We start from the raw sequence: 15,104 nt of genomic DNA, 5'->3' as shown, positions 1-15,104 counted from the left end.
TCACTTGTGGCTTCTGGAGCCAGGACAGCACAAGTGTGACGGTGCCCTCAGTTCTTTGGGAAAGTACACCTGGGCCTCATCCCGGGGAGTGAGCCATGTGTCATCAGTGTCTATAAATTTCCTGCTTTAAAGACTCCTCTGTGTTTAAAAACTGTGCAGACTTGGTTTCCTATAGGAATCCCCTGGTGTCCATTGGGAATGCTCTGGGACCCCCAAGGATACTAAAATCCACAGACGGCCATGTTCCTTGTTTAAAACGATGTATTATTTGCATAAAACCTAAGTACATCCTCCTGCAAGCTTTTCATTGTGTCAGGGCAACATGGTGCCTCACACAGTGTAGGTGCTGTGTAAATAGTTGCTGCACTGTGTTGCTTAGGGAATGGTGACAAGACAAAAGATCTGTACGGGTTTGGTACGAGTGACTTTGTTCTGAATATTTTTCTATCTGAAAACCTAATGGGTCAATAGCTAAAAGTCCATAATCAATATTCTTAACACTGGCTCAAGGACATTATTGTTACTGATTGTGAGCTTTTCAGGGGTCCACTCAGTAGTGTAGATGTATTTTACTTGGTTGGATCCCACACATATCTAGTCATTAGTTCTATCATAATGTTCTATTCCCTGAGGCCAGGGATTTAGCTCAGTGGCACTGTGCCTGCCTCATAAGTGCATGGTCCTGAGTTCGATCCCCGGTACCGGAAGAAAAAAAATGTTCTACTCCAGAAAAAGATGCCATTGTCCTCTTCCTTGTCCTCTCCCCCAGGTTGGTCGACAATTTCTGCATTTGTGAAGGGTACAGCTTGCCTTGCTGTCTCATGTATGAGATTTATGTGGAGACCTGCAGACAGAATGCTCAGAACCAAGTCAACCCAGCAACGTTTGGGAAGGTAAACTGTGGCAATATCACAGTGCTGTGTCTATTACAGTCCTGTGTCACCTGGTGGTGGAGACACATTCAGAGAAATGCACTTTTAGGCAATTTCATCATTGTTCAAACATCATAGAGTCTACCTACTCGAAGTAAGGCAGCTACAGTGTCACTGAGTGCTATAAACTTGCAGGCCACCATTCTGTCGTCAACTAAAATGTCATCATGTGGTGCGTGACTATAATTAGGAACTTTCTGAAATGTATTTGGGTCTAATGGTTCCCAATGGGCATGCTGGGCTTCATTCTGGGAAGCCAACCAGACGGTCAAGTTCTTTCCTCTGCACCTCCATCTTCCCATACTCCATAGTGAGGGACCAGGAAGGATGAGGAGTGGATGGATGGCATCCGAAGGGTTATTACTATGGCAACTCCAAACACTTCTTAGAAAGCCAGGTTTGCTGGACTCTTGCTCCTGTCTAGAAATCCCAAAGCTCAGCACCACGCAAACTCCCAGGCACCCTGGTAGCCAGCAACAGAAGCTTCCCACAATTTGGCTGTATTTCAAGAACTCATGGACTCTTAAAGATTTCCTCTGGAGATTGTGACCCATTCTAGGTAGTTTGTTTAAGAGCATGGAATATGCACCAAACAGAAGCACAGCACAGAGTCTGAGAAGCTCTGCATCCAGCAGATAATGCTGGGGATACCACAGGGAACAAGATAGGTGAGCAACCCTGCCCTTAGTGAACTTAGATTCCAGTTCTCAAGCCCACCGGTGCAGGCAGGCAGTGTCAGTGTTGTTTTGTGGTAGGGAAAAGAAGCATAGAGGGACAGGACTCAAGGCAAGGGTCACCGCTAATCACAGTGTGGGCACAGCCAATCCAGCCTGCTAGGTAAGGTTCAGTCTGTTCCTGTGTAAAGCTCCCCAAAATGCCCCTGGGTTCAGAGACAGAGATTACTGCACACCCAGTGTGAGAACTCGTCTATAACACCATGGCTGCAAATGTTTTATGAAAACAAAGGCGGCTGCAGGGACACAAAGCTGAGCCAGGGGACAGTGCCAATGCCAGGGCCTGGGGCCTGGCAGGCAGAATGCAGGCTGGTGAGAATCTGTATCATCCGGAGCCTTGGTGCAGTTCACAGCTGTCCATCTTTATTGCTTTGGGTGGTCCCTGGCTGGGGCCTAAATGATTTGGGTGATAAGGGACTTGCCCACTGTGCCTGTTTGGTTTCCTCCCTTTTTCCCTCCCTTCCTTCCTTTCCCAGTGGTCCCCAGGTGGCCAGAATCCAATTGCTTAATGACACACTTTCATTACTGATGATTCATGGCCTGGTTGTTAAAAGAACTTAACTAGATAAGAACAGAAAAGAACTAGAGAAATTCATTTTAGCAACGTAATAACATTTGTCTGCCCTCCGCCCTAAATGCAGCAAGTTGCCTGTCCCCGATCCTGTCTCCCTCCCCCCACTGGTGGGAACCATCATCCTGGGCAAGGGTTTCTCTTGCCAGAGTGAGAGGGGTAGAGCTCGTGCTTAGCACACATGAGGTTCTGGGTTCACTCTCCAGCACCAAAATATAGAAATAAAAGGTTTAGAGCATTTATGTGTGTTGGCAAAAAGCCTATTTCTAATTTTTGTTGTTTAATTTTATTGAAAGGAGTCTTGCGTTGCTGCAATCATCGAACTTTTTCCACTTAGCATTGTATTAAGAGCTGTCTGGGTTCCTGTGACTGCTGTGTACTGTTTCAGTTTAAGCGTGCACTGTCCATGGGTGCGGGTTAGGGTTGTGTTCTGGCATTGCTGCTGTGAGTGCTAACGCACCTGTGTCTTCTGTCTGTGTGTGTGTCTGTGTGTGTGTGTGTGTCTGTTGTGAAGATCTTCTCCTGGCCATGAATGTCCTCGAGGGAACCTGCAGAACAGAGTGTGTGTGGCCAGCAACATCCAGGCCAACTGTCCCCATGGTGGTCTCTCCAGGTCACTCCTATAGCAACCGCATGGACACCATTTTTAACATCACAGCGTTAAATGAATGTTGATAAGCCTTCATCCAGTCTTCCAAACGAAGTCCACACCTCTGAAACTCGTGTCCTTAGTGGGAGCTCCAGGCTTATGATAATCAGACTGTGTGGTGGGATCTTCCCAAGAGGCTGAGACTCAAATATTTGAAACGCTTCCTGTCTCCCTGTCCTCCCCGCCCCACATGAGCACTTACTTGCCCTTCCCCTTCCTACCTGACCACTTCATTATGATTCTGGTATGTTGAGGTGGCCTGAAAGGTGACCCAAGGTGCCACCCAGGACCTCGGGGTGATCAGGGAGCAGGAGGACTTCCCTTTTTTTCTGTACTTGTTCCTCCTCCTCCTCCTCCTCTCCCTCCTCCTCCTTCTCTCCCTCCTCCTCCTCTACTTCTTCTTTTTGGTGGCTTCTATTGGCTTTTATTCTTCTATAACATAGCATTTTGTTGGTTTCACTGTAAGCTTGTGGTCCACAAAATAACTCGAGTATTTTTTTCACATAAAGTTAAAGGAAGCTAGGCCTCCCCAAAACTGCTTTGTAAACTGCGACATACTCCAAAAGAACATTACTGTTGTCATTGGACTGTCAGGGCTGTGTGGCTGTCTGAACACAGGAGAAGCTGTCCCTTTGTCCTTTGTAGCTCACGCTTGTGCTTGACCCACAGCACTTGTCACCATCTCCTGGAATCCCTACCAGGTCACCCTTACAGCTCCCATGTTTGTGAGCAGGTCTCCTGGTCACTTCATTTTACTAGGTGACCCTCAGGAGGTTTTCCTGCTGCTGGGAGTACCCCACCGTTTTCTTCACCTCTCTGAATATGAGGCAACTTCACCCAAGGCCTGGCTGGGCTCCAGGCATCCTGGCACGACAACCTTTCCCTGTCTCCCACCTGCCCAACCTTCAGGGAAGGGAGTGACTTCAGCTGGGTGTGTTAGCGCTCTGTATGATCCCTGCTCCCTTTTATAAGACTCCAAAACCCCTTCTCCATATTGTTTTAAGATCTTGGAGCCAGGGGTTTAGCTGAGTTACAGCAGGGTGTGTGCTTGGCATGCACAGTCCCTCTTCCCCTGCAAGACAACAAAAGTGGGCCTTACCTAAGGCCATCTCAAACTAGAATATCCCAAAGGAAAAAAACAAGGAGACTGGTGCGAAGAGACTAGAACTCCTGCATTTATTTTGGATTTTCTCTTTTTTAACTTCAAAGAATTGATGTATTTGGATTATTTTTTAATGTTTATCTCTGTGAGCATACATTTGTGGTGCATAATGATCACATTCATCGTGGAGAGTTGGGACATGGACATCACACAGCTTAATTCTTTTTATATCCCCTTCCCCGTCTTCCCTCCCCACTCTCTCCATTTCTTGGTTCCTTTTCCTTTTGCAGAAGATCTAGCTCCCTGCTTTCTGTCATATGTCTTTTATTTTGCTTTATATGTATTTATACTTTGGATTTCTCTTATAAGACAAACCATAGGATGCTTAATATTTTGCATTTTTCACTCCATTTCTCCCTTAGACCCCGCTCCCTGCTCCCCAAGGCTCTAGCAGTGAGCTCCGCTCCAAGAGTCCCTTGGGCGCTGGGCCTGGCTCATGGAGCAGATACTGTGTGTGGAGATCTGTGACTAAGTGGAGAGAGGAAGGGGAAGAGGATATGATCCCAAGCATGTTTATAAGAGAGACAACAAAATACCCAGTCCTCACTTCCTGCCTCCTCCCCCGGGAACAGAGTTGGTTGGGCGCCGAGTTCCCTGCAGATGTGGAAATGGCTGGCGCTTTCTGGCAGCTGTGGATGGTGATGAGTGACGTGGTGACACTCACTCCTGGGACAAGCTATGCCTCCCATGGACAGCATGCTTTCGGAAGGTAGACTTCCTCTGTTGAAATAACATTTACTAATGTTTTTCTGATTAGGAAGGAATACATCCTCTTGGTAGGAAATGTGGAAATTAAAGAAAAGAGAATTGAAAAGGATAAAATAAATACTGTCTATAACCTCAGTGTGCAGTGATACAGCCGCATGTTGCTCACATGTATACTCATGCACACATGTGTGAGCAGCAGGAGCCAGGCAGGGATCACAGGCTTCATCGTCATCTTTATTTCCCATGTCCCTTTGGACGGCTGTCCCCTGCCCCATCTCCTTCCTGAATGAGCATGAGAGCCCCAGAGGATACCAAGTCCCTTTGTCATATTCACAAGTCCCTCTGTCACACTCTAGGACTCAACAGCAGCCACCTGGTGCTTAGGATCCCATCCCAGATAACATCGAAGTCTGGACGCCTTGAAAGTGGAGCCATTTCCATCTCCACCAGCTTGGTGTCTGGCCTTGGAGGACCTGGTGTGGCTGCTTTGCTGCCTCTGCCCCTGCTCCCCTGCGCTGTCTGACCTCAGTGTGGTGGGAAGCAGAGAAGAGTGGCTGGAAAATTGTTGTTCTCTGCTGGAGCTTTGGGAACAGCTGGACCTTGTCCCTGGGTGTCCACCTTGGTGTTCTGGTGTGTGTCCCTGAGCTTGCTGGTGGCGGTGACTTGCTGTCTGCCCATCCTGGCTCCAGACCATGCAGAGTCCAGGCTCCCACTCACCAGCTCTTTCTTGCATGTGGCCTACTTCAGGCCCAGATGGGATCCAGCCATTCCTGGCCTTCATAGACAGTGGGTCTGAGCCCAGAGCAGCAGGCTCCCTCTGCTCAGCCAGCCCTCCCTCCCCTCACTGTCTACTAGGAATCCAGGTCATGGCCAGATTCGACCACCAGGCTCACAGAGAACTCTCAAGTGACAGGGAACCCCCAGCTAGGCGGAGGTGTTGGGACCTCACCCCTGGTGCAGCACTGCACAGGGAAAGGCTGCCCTCACAGCAGAAAGTGCCTTACTCTGCTTCTTCTTTGACTCACCCTGGGTGCCTAGCCTTGAGGCCCTTTACGATTTAGAACCAAATTTTGGTCAACTGCTCCAGGACACCACTGTGTGTGACCCTTGTGCCTCAGCCTAAGTGAATGGACAAATAGACCTGAATGGAGGAATGGGTGGATGGATAGATGGGTGTGGGGGAGGATGATGGACAGATGGATGAACAGACAGATAGCAGAGATAGAAGAACCCTCCCTGAGGACTTTCTCTTTCCCGATTTGATTGTTGTCTCCTCTGTGGGCCTTGGGTACCTGTCTCCTCTGTGGGCCTTGGGTACCGGAAGAGCTCTTATTGCTTCCTTGTCTACTGTTACACCAGTCATAGAGACACCCATGGTTAAACCCTTCTTCAATTATTTGCATTTGATGGTGCTGTTTTCTTGTCAGGACAGAGAGAGAGATGAATATCTAGATCGATATAGAGATGGATGATAGGTATAGAGATAGAGATATAGAGATAAATAGATGTAGAGATAGATGGGAAGATAAACACATATAGAAGTAGATCGATATAAAGATACATGTACAGATAGTTATAGAGATAAAGATAGATATGGAGATAGAAAGACATATACAGAGACAGTTACAGAGACACATAGAGATGGAGGTAGACAGAGATAGATATAGGGCTGGAAAGACAGATAGACAACATAACTTTTAACAGCACCAAGGTCAGACTCACTTTTTAGGTTATAACCCTGAGTGAGTTATTTAACCGTATTGTACCTCTACCGTCATCTGTGAGGATATTAGTAGTAGTAATGTTAATAATAATAATGGCTTCTTCATGATGTTCTTATAAGGAATGAATGAGAAAATACATAAAAAGAGAATGAAACTATCCTGGCAGAAATATTAACTTTTATTGTCATCATGCTTATTTTTGCTCAAAGTATCATAAATATTTTCACATTAAAACATTTTCAAATGCATGTTGTATAATAGCTAGAAAAGTTTTTTGGACTGTACCATAATTTATTTAACCATATTCCTCACTGGGGATGTGGGTTGTTTGTAAGTTTTCTCTGTTCTAAGCAATATAAACCTCTATCTGTACTTGGCCATTTCTCTAGGATGGATTCTCAGCCATGGCCTGCTGTTATGGTTTATATCCGGAGATCACCCTAAAGGCTTATGTGCTCCTAGGTGGGGCTTTGTGGAGGGTCTATCTCCCTCCTCTTCCCTGGATTCCTCTCTGCTTCCTGCCTGGCATGCCATGAGCAGGTCTCCTCTGCCAGGCGACTCAGCCATGCCACCCTGCCTTGGAGCCAGCTGACTATGGACTGAAATCTTTACAAACTGTGAGCTTTAAAATAAAGCTTTCCTCCTTTAAACCATGCATTTTGAGTACTGTGTCACAGCAACAAGAAAGTAACTAAGACACCTGCCATATTGCTCCCCACATCAAACTGTAAACAATTCTAATCAGCTCACCACACTCATGATATTCTTACTCAAACCCAAGTATTCCTATTTGAGAAAAATGTATTAGGTAAAAACAATATTCAGCTGTTTCTGACTGCATTTATTGGATTACTAAAGAAGTTAAGTACTTTTGTACGAGCATTGGCCGTGGATATCTCCTGTGTGTACATATTATCACCAGACTGTTTTCTGCTAGAGTACAGGGTGAATATCCCTTATCCAAAATGCTTGGAACTAGAAGTGTTTTAGATTTTGGAATACTTGCAAGGATATAATGAGATATCTTGGGGAGAAGGTGAGACCCAAGGCTAAACTCAAAATTCACTTCTGTTTCATATACACCTTATGCACATAGCCCGAAGGTAATTTTACACAATAGTTAATTTTGTACTTGAAATAAGGTTTCACAGAGGGGAATTTTCTACTTGTGGCATCTTATCAGTGCTTAAAATGTTTCAGATCTGAAGCATTTTGGAGTCCAAATTTTCAGGTTAGATATGCTCAACCTGAACTTGTGTTTTTCTTATTGATTTATAGAAGCTCTCTTTATGATATGACTTTTTTTTAACTTCATTGTATTTTTTACAAATAATTATCTCAGAGTATTTTTTTCATTTTAACTGCAACATACCTGCTCATAAATGAAATTACAGGATAATCTGAGGCTGGAGTCACTCAGTAATATATAATGGGCAGATTATTATGTTGCCAGGCAACCAGGAAGTTTACTTCTGCCTCTCCTTTTGAAATACCACATCATTTCCCAAGGTGCCACATCTGAGCCCACTGCAGACTTTCTAATCATTTCTTTAGGTACCTACTATTTACATCTTGGTTTTACTTTACAATTAGACATATAGGAAGATTTTCAGTGATTTTCTTACTATGTCTTGTTGGAGATAGAAGTCTGTGGCTTTTCTTTCTATATTTACTCTTGGCAGACTTTGGCTTTGACCTGTCATTTATTTTTCTTCTGTACACCTCCTCCTACCATCTGCCCCCCACCCCTGCCTGAAGACCCCTCAGTTTATACTCATGAGCACAGTGTTCAATTGTGGCAGTTATGCCTTCCTCACCTTGGTTTGTGTCGTCTTCCTGTGGGAAGAATCAGACGAAAGGTTTCACCACGTTTCCATTAAACCCTTCTCTTTGGAGCTAATGCAAACAGAAGGAGGGCTACAGCAGGAAGGCAGGCAGAGGTGGGCTGAGTGGCTACACAGGACAGGAGAGAGATGATTTCAGGAGACCTCCAGCCATGAAAGCTTCCCCGGTCATCTTGTAGTTTCACCACCGGTGGTGCTCTGTGCTCACAGGCCCAGCCTGGACTGTCACGCACACCACTGGCTCCTTCTGATAAGGAAACTATAACAGATTTCCGGGGACCACAGGCAGAATAACAGTGCCCGTAACTGGAGATAAGTGAACCAGAAGTAGCCACAGTGCTTAAGCATTTCCAAGCATTCACTAAGGAAACCTCGAAACAGAAAGTTAGGTAAAGAAATGAAAACAAAAAGTGAAAATGATTCACATTACAAAAAGGGGAAAGCAATATAATGGAAGCACCTCACAGGATGTGCTATGGGGCTGGTATTAACAACATCTCATTTCCAAAGAATTTTTAATAACCAGAGAAAATGGTAAGATGCTGAGGGGGGAAGTAGAATGCAAAACATCAGATACGCTAATTGTGGGCCCCATGATCTAATACAGGCGCATACTGAGGCTTTGAAAAAAGACTGAGACAATGATACCAAAGTGTCTATGTTTCATTTTGATGCCAGGGACAAAAGCCAAGGCCTCCTGCTTGCTGAGCATGTGCTCTGCCACCAAGCCACAGCCCAGTCCTGGTACTGGTTTTTTTTAATTTTTATTTTTATTGGTCTGTGCTTGCAATACACAATTACATTCCTCATGGGGGGTCAGTGCATGTGCATAACTCATCTTCATTCCTTTTGCGTCTCTTTCTCCTCCCTCCCTTCCCCTACCTCCATCTCTTGGGTCCCTTCCCTTTTGCAAAACATCTATCTCTTTGTTACTGTTAACTACCCTTTATTTTGCTCTTTAATTTAATTATACTTTAGATTTCTCATTTAGAGAAATCATGCAATATTTAAGCTTCATGTCTGATTTATTTCACTTAACATTATGATCTCAAGGTGCATCTGTTTGCCTATGAATGCCTCAATCTTTTCCTTCTTTCTAGCAGACTAGAACTCCATTGCATATAAATGCCACATTTTCTTTATCTATTCATCTGTTGATGGACATATACAGTGGCACCTCATTTTACAAACTTAACTTGTTTTATGATTTGGGGGGAGATGGCTGTGTTTGTGTTTGTGTGGAAAGATGACCATGGCTGTTTGTCACCCAATGTGGAGTTTGTAAACGGAAGCAAAATTTTACCAAATACTTTCGTTTGCAACCCAAATTGTTTGCAAACAGAAACATTCGTGAACTAAGGTGTTACTGTAGGCTGCTTCCAAGATTTCCCCATTCTGAGTTGTGCTGCTATAAACATGGGTGTGCATGAATCACTGTGTTATGATGTCCTTAACGCTTTGGGGAAGATGCTCAGAAGGGGAAGAGCTGGGTCAGACGGAATTTCTGGTTTTAGTTTTCTAAGCAATCTCCACACTGATTTCCACAGGGGTTGTACCAGTTTACATTCCCGCCAACAAGGAGAAGCGTTCTTTTTTCGGAACTGGGGTTTAAATGGCAGTTTTCTCAGAGCAGTATGTTCTCTCTTCCAAACCTGTCTCATCTAACCTTTTTCTCCAATCTCACTTATATTTATTTTCTCTATAATCAGAAAAGTGAAAGTGAACTGAACTATCTAAGAGAGGAAGGAATCTGCCTCTCCAAGTTGCACCTGCAGCTCTAACTGTGCCTTCTCTTCACAGCTTGTGCATCTGGCCTTTCCTGACCTCGACACCCACAGGCTGGAGACCAGAGGCAACGCCAGGTAGTGTCCAAACTTTGTTTTCCTTGAAATGTTAAAAACAAGAGTTTCAGGAATTACAAACCATAAGTAACAGCTCTTGCTATATACTGCCTGTAGCTCAAATTAAATCCTGAAAGCATTCGGATAACAGTAAAAGGAAATACAAAAGTCACTGGATACATATTTTTTTTTGTTTCCACAATTTAAATGTCTAGACAAGTGTCTATTGAAATATATGAGTAATTATACACATGGAATAATGAATTATCTTATTTATCCTTTGAACTAAAGTTTCTTTTTTTCTTTGCTGAATTTTTAAAATGTTTTCCATTTGTTATTTGTGCCTATGAATCACAAAATATTAGGTTTTGATGTGTGTAATGCATCTTGATCATATCCACCTCTCCCCTTCTTCCTTTCCTCCCATATAATAATAGTCTCCTTTCTACTTTCATGTCATCTTTTTTAGGTCCACAAATTAGGGAAAACTTGCAGTATTTGTCTTTCTGAGTCTGGCTTGTTTCACTCAACATAGTGATCTCCATTTCTATCCATTTTCCTGAAAAATGTCATTCTTTTTATGGCTGGATAATACTCCCTTGTGTATCTGTGCATCACATTTTCTTTATCCTTTCATCTGTCGATGGCACTGAGGCTGGTACTTCTCTTGGCTATTGTGACTTGTGCCACAATGAACTTTGCTGTGCAGGTTCCCTAGGAATGCCAGCTTTCATTCCTTGGGGTTTATACCAAGTGAACTAACATTTCTAAGTAGTCATCCCACTAGCACACCTGATTATACTCCAGAGGCCAGGCCCAACCTTCTAGTTTACAGAAAGGAAATTTCAGCATTATCAGGGGCATCGTTATCATAATTGTCACACAGTTATTACAGTCATTTGTTGATTGTTTCAAATGGAGGTGGGAAATCAGTGAGAAGGGTTTCAAGCCAAGTTACAAAAATCTTTCCCTCCCCATCCCTGCCAGCCACAGAGGAAGAGGAGATAGCGAGATAGAGTTTGCCACACCTAACACTGGGCAGCGAGGTCAGAAACCTCTTGTTCTGCTGCTCTGCATCTCCTAGGCTCAGCAGAGAGCCAGGCTAAGAACTTGGGTTCCAGGAAAGCAAACCTTAGGCACCCAAGTGAGACAGGAATGTGGCTGCTGTGATGGGCTGTGTGGACCTGAACCATAGCAAGTGGGAAATGCATCTAGTGCCCCTAACCACCTACTGTCCCAGCTCGGCAACCAGCACACTGCAGAGTGTAAGATGTGTCCCCTCTTTGACAAGAGCCTGTGGCTCCTCCTGTCACCCAGCATGGAGAGAGTGTTGCAATGCTTACACTCTTACAATGTAGGGGGAAAGGTCCACATTCAAAAATAAGGATCGCTTTCCCACCTTTATACAGCTAAAAACTCCTACACTGAAATATCACAAGTCCAGGATCATCTGTAATCGGAACTTACTTGTCCACCTACCAGAGTTTGCTCAGGCCCTGTGCCTGATTAGCTTTTCTGAATGAATGGAGTAGATGGTGGCATCCAGAGATGGATTCCAGGTCTTTATTTATCACTTGCTCTGTGTGTGTCAGGGGTTTGACCTCATTTTAAAGCCAACCTTTATTTTCAGGTATCATTATGTTGGAATCTATGTCACAAGACTTCTTTCTTCTATTCCCAGTATTGCTGCCTCCTGGGTGAGAAAAGGAGTCCCAGGTGAGTGTTTGAGCCTCGGGTTCCTCAGCTGTGGGTTGAGAGCCAGTGAGTGTTGGAACCGTCCGTATTTCAGTTGTATCCAACTGACTTTTGGACCGCTGTCCCCTTTGGTCATTCTTAGGATGGAAACACACATCACATCAACACACCTCTGAGCAGGGCACCTCTGTCAGTCTCGGGCAATGCTGTTGCCCAGAGAAACCCATTTCTGGTTCACTTCCTTGGGTATTTTTCAATTTGATTGTCATCCTAATTGCCAAAGCCATTTTTCACTGAGTGAGTCTTTACTCTTGTTTGCCTTTTTGCACAAGCTGACACAATTGGGCTGCCTCTTTTTGGAAGCTTGCTTTAAACCTCCCTGCTCTGTACCATTCCCTCCCCCTCTCCCAGTGGCTTAGCAGGCTCAGACCCTCTCCCGCCCCGTACTGAGAGTGCTGGGGGTGAGGGGGTTCCCAAGACCTGCTCTGGACAATCACAGTTACTCTCCCTACTGCTTGGCTCTTTCCTCTTTCATGCATAGCATCCCGTGGGTGGATGACTCTTAAATCATTTTCGCTGAGCCTGACCTCTTCCTAGGAATACATCGCTGGCTATTGACTGGATGTTTCCACAGGAGCCTCACACTCCGTATGTGCACAGCTAAGCTTGTCTCCTCCCAAGTTGCCTCACCTCTTGGCTTCCTTATTTCAATCTGTGACACCAACAGAGAGAATCTGTTCAGCATACCCACAGCCACTCTTGACTCCCTTGGGTCACAAAAGCCTGTTAATTCTTCCTTTCCTGTTCCCCTAGCTCACGATTTTAGATCACTGATGTTTCCTTTAAGCCCTTGCCATCCTTGACCTAGGTTACAGGTGGCCCTGCATATCTGAGAGTCCCACAGGTTCAGCCAACCTCCCACCATATGCTATGTCCTGCAAGGCTGGCATCTGTACTAGAAATGCAATACTTTTCTGGTCACTATTCCCTGAATAATACAGTAGAACAACTATTCACAGAGCACTTACATCGTGCCAAGTATTCTAAGTCATCTAGAGGTGATTTCAAGTGGAGGGAGGAAGTGTGTGTGTCTATGCCAATTCTATGCCATTTGATACAAGGCACTAGAGTGCCCATGGGTTTTGGTACCTGCGGATACTCAAGCCAGCCCTATGGATCCCAAGGGACGATTGTGTTTCCATGGATCCACTATGGCCCCCTCTTCTCAGCTACTCCCCACGCTGACACGGCCTCCAGACTGGTCTTCCTAAAATTCTGCCTGTGCTCTGTGTCTGCCTCCTCACATACACTCAGCTGTTCCTCTACCCTTCCAGGCCAGTTCCTTCGTGCTCTGTTTCCCAACCACATGGCCCATCCCCCACCAATATAAACCAGAATTGCAGTCAAACACTATTTTCAGAACATTTCCACTGCAGCTATTCTTCAGGTCCTGCCATCCTGTTCTTCCCAGGTCACTCCTGTCCCTGTGGGCCTTCCTGAGGCCCACTCACCCCTCCCAATGTCCCTCAAGCCCCCTCTCAATGGAACCATCCCAATAAAACCAGCTCCAACCCAGCCTTCTTCCTCTACTTTCTCTCCCTGTTCACCACCTGTCTCCCCACCCAGCATTGCTGCTGAACTCACCAACTCTCCCAGGGGCTTCATTTGGCATCAGTAGAAGACTGAATGTCCAAATTGACAAGGACATTGGCCCAGGATAACTCTAATTGCCCGTGCAATCATTAATAGTGCCCCCTTTTCTCTGAAAGGTGTTCAAGATGGGTGATAAATTATAGCAGACTCTAAGGTCACCTTTGTCCGAGGTCCCCCATATGTGAGGAAGCTGCTGAGGAGGAGAGATAGAAGTCTCTAGGGTGGCCACACATGGACACTTCCCTCTGATGGCTTAGTGGGGGAGCTAAGACATATATTTGATCAGAGGCCAAATGTAACATGATAAGTGTCAGAAATGTACTGAAGTCCCCTAGGAGAGAGAGCAGGCATTAGGGTAGGGGACCATGAAGGGCCTATGAGGGAGTTGGGCTTTCAGCTTAGCCTTGAAGGACAGATCAGAGTTCTAAGTAGAGGAGAAGAGAGAGCCAGGAGAACACAGGAATCCAGGCTCAGGCAGGAACTTAGAAGAGAAGAGGCATGAATGCTTGGACTTCTTCTTGCATAGGAGTGTGTGGAGCTGTGGCAGAGCATGAACCTGGAGGAAATCTCAGAGAGGTCCAGGACCACTAGGCCAGGGCAGAGTTGTTCCTAAGCCCTGCTTAGGAACAAAGAGGTTTCCTTTGATAAGCAGGTAGAATCATCATTGAAGCCTCCACAAAGAGAAACCACAGAGCTTTGCTTGTTTTTGTTCTGCTATGTTTTGTTTTCCTCCAAAATTCACATTTAACCCAGTCCAAGGGTGAACAGTGGTAAGAGGTGGAGACTCTGAGTGATTCGTCCACATGGACGTTAATTCCATGGGTAAAGAGGCTTCTAGAGCTGCCTGGCCCTTCTGTTTCCTCTGCCATGTGAGCACACAGTCCTTGTCCTTTTGCCCCTTCCACCTTCTTCCATGGAAAACTCAGCAGCAAGATGCCACCTAGAAGCAGAGAGAGCCTTCACCAGGCACTGAATTGGCCAGAGCTGCCATCTTGGACTTCTTGACCTCCAGAACTGTGAGACATGCATTTCTTTTGGTTCTTTGAAGGTGCTTTGCTATAGCTGAGGGAAAGATGAAGGAAATCTCCCATCGGGGTGACTGCTGAACAACTGGGATCTGGGAATCAGGATTTAAGAACAGATCAGAAGGGAGGGGACATGGGCCCAGGCTCCTGCTGACACCCAGAAGAGCACTGGACCAGAAAGGAGGGGGCTTGGGGAGGCCTCAGGACAGGAGAGCTGACTAAGTCAGCACCCATAGAAGGGAGCAGAGATGACTCACCCATGCCTGTCCCCCCAAAACCTCAGATGCAACCTCAAATCAAGTCATTGTGTTCCCTCAAACCACCTCTTCCTCTTCCATCTCTTATTCATGTCTTAGTCACAGGGGGATAAATGACATCCGCAGAAACAGAGAAGCTCAGAAAGGGAGCAGCTACGATGAGATCTCCCTTCCAGTTAGGGTTTGATTTCTTGGTGCGGAGGAGGCCTTCTTCTCCCCGGCCTACTGTCCTGCATGCTCAACTTATGTCCTGCAGTCTTTGTCTGTCCCAGAGCACCCAGAAGCCAGCCAAAGAACAAACAATTTGGG

At 45.5% G+C, this 15,104-nt stretch overlaps 1 protein-coding gene across 1 annotated transcript in view; it reads left to right on the top strand.

Annotated features, from left to right (window-relative positions):
- The first annotated feature begins 322 nt into the window (after positions 1 to 322).
- Positions 323 to 15,104, top strand: part of Rfx8 (regulatory factor X8) — a 58,016-nt gene continuing 43,234 nt past the window's right edge. The window contains 5 exon segments of the mRNA XM_087201805.1: positions 323 to 339; positions 770 to 893; positions 10,125 to 10,186; positions 11,796 to 11,818; positions 11,821 to 11,881. Coding sequence (XP_087057931.1) covers positions 323 to 339; positions 770 to 893; positions 10,125 to 10,186; positions 11,796 to 11,818; positions 11,821 to 11,881 — 287 coding nt within the window.

The sequence above is a fragment of the Heterocephalus glaber genome, unplaced genomic scaffold (genome assembly GCF_053883595.1).
Source record: "Heterocephalus glaber isolate CG9 unplaced genomic scaffold, H.glaber_assembly_v1.0 deba00000470, whole genome shotgun sequence".
NCBI lineage: Eukaryota > Metazoa > Chordata > Mammalia > Rodentia > Bathyergidae > Heterocephalus > Heterocephalus glaber.
This window is presented reverse-complemented; position numbering and strand designations above follow the sequence as displayed.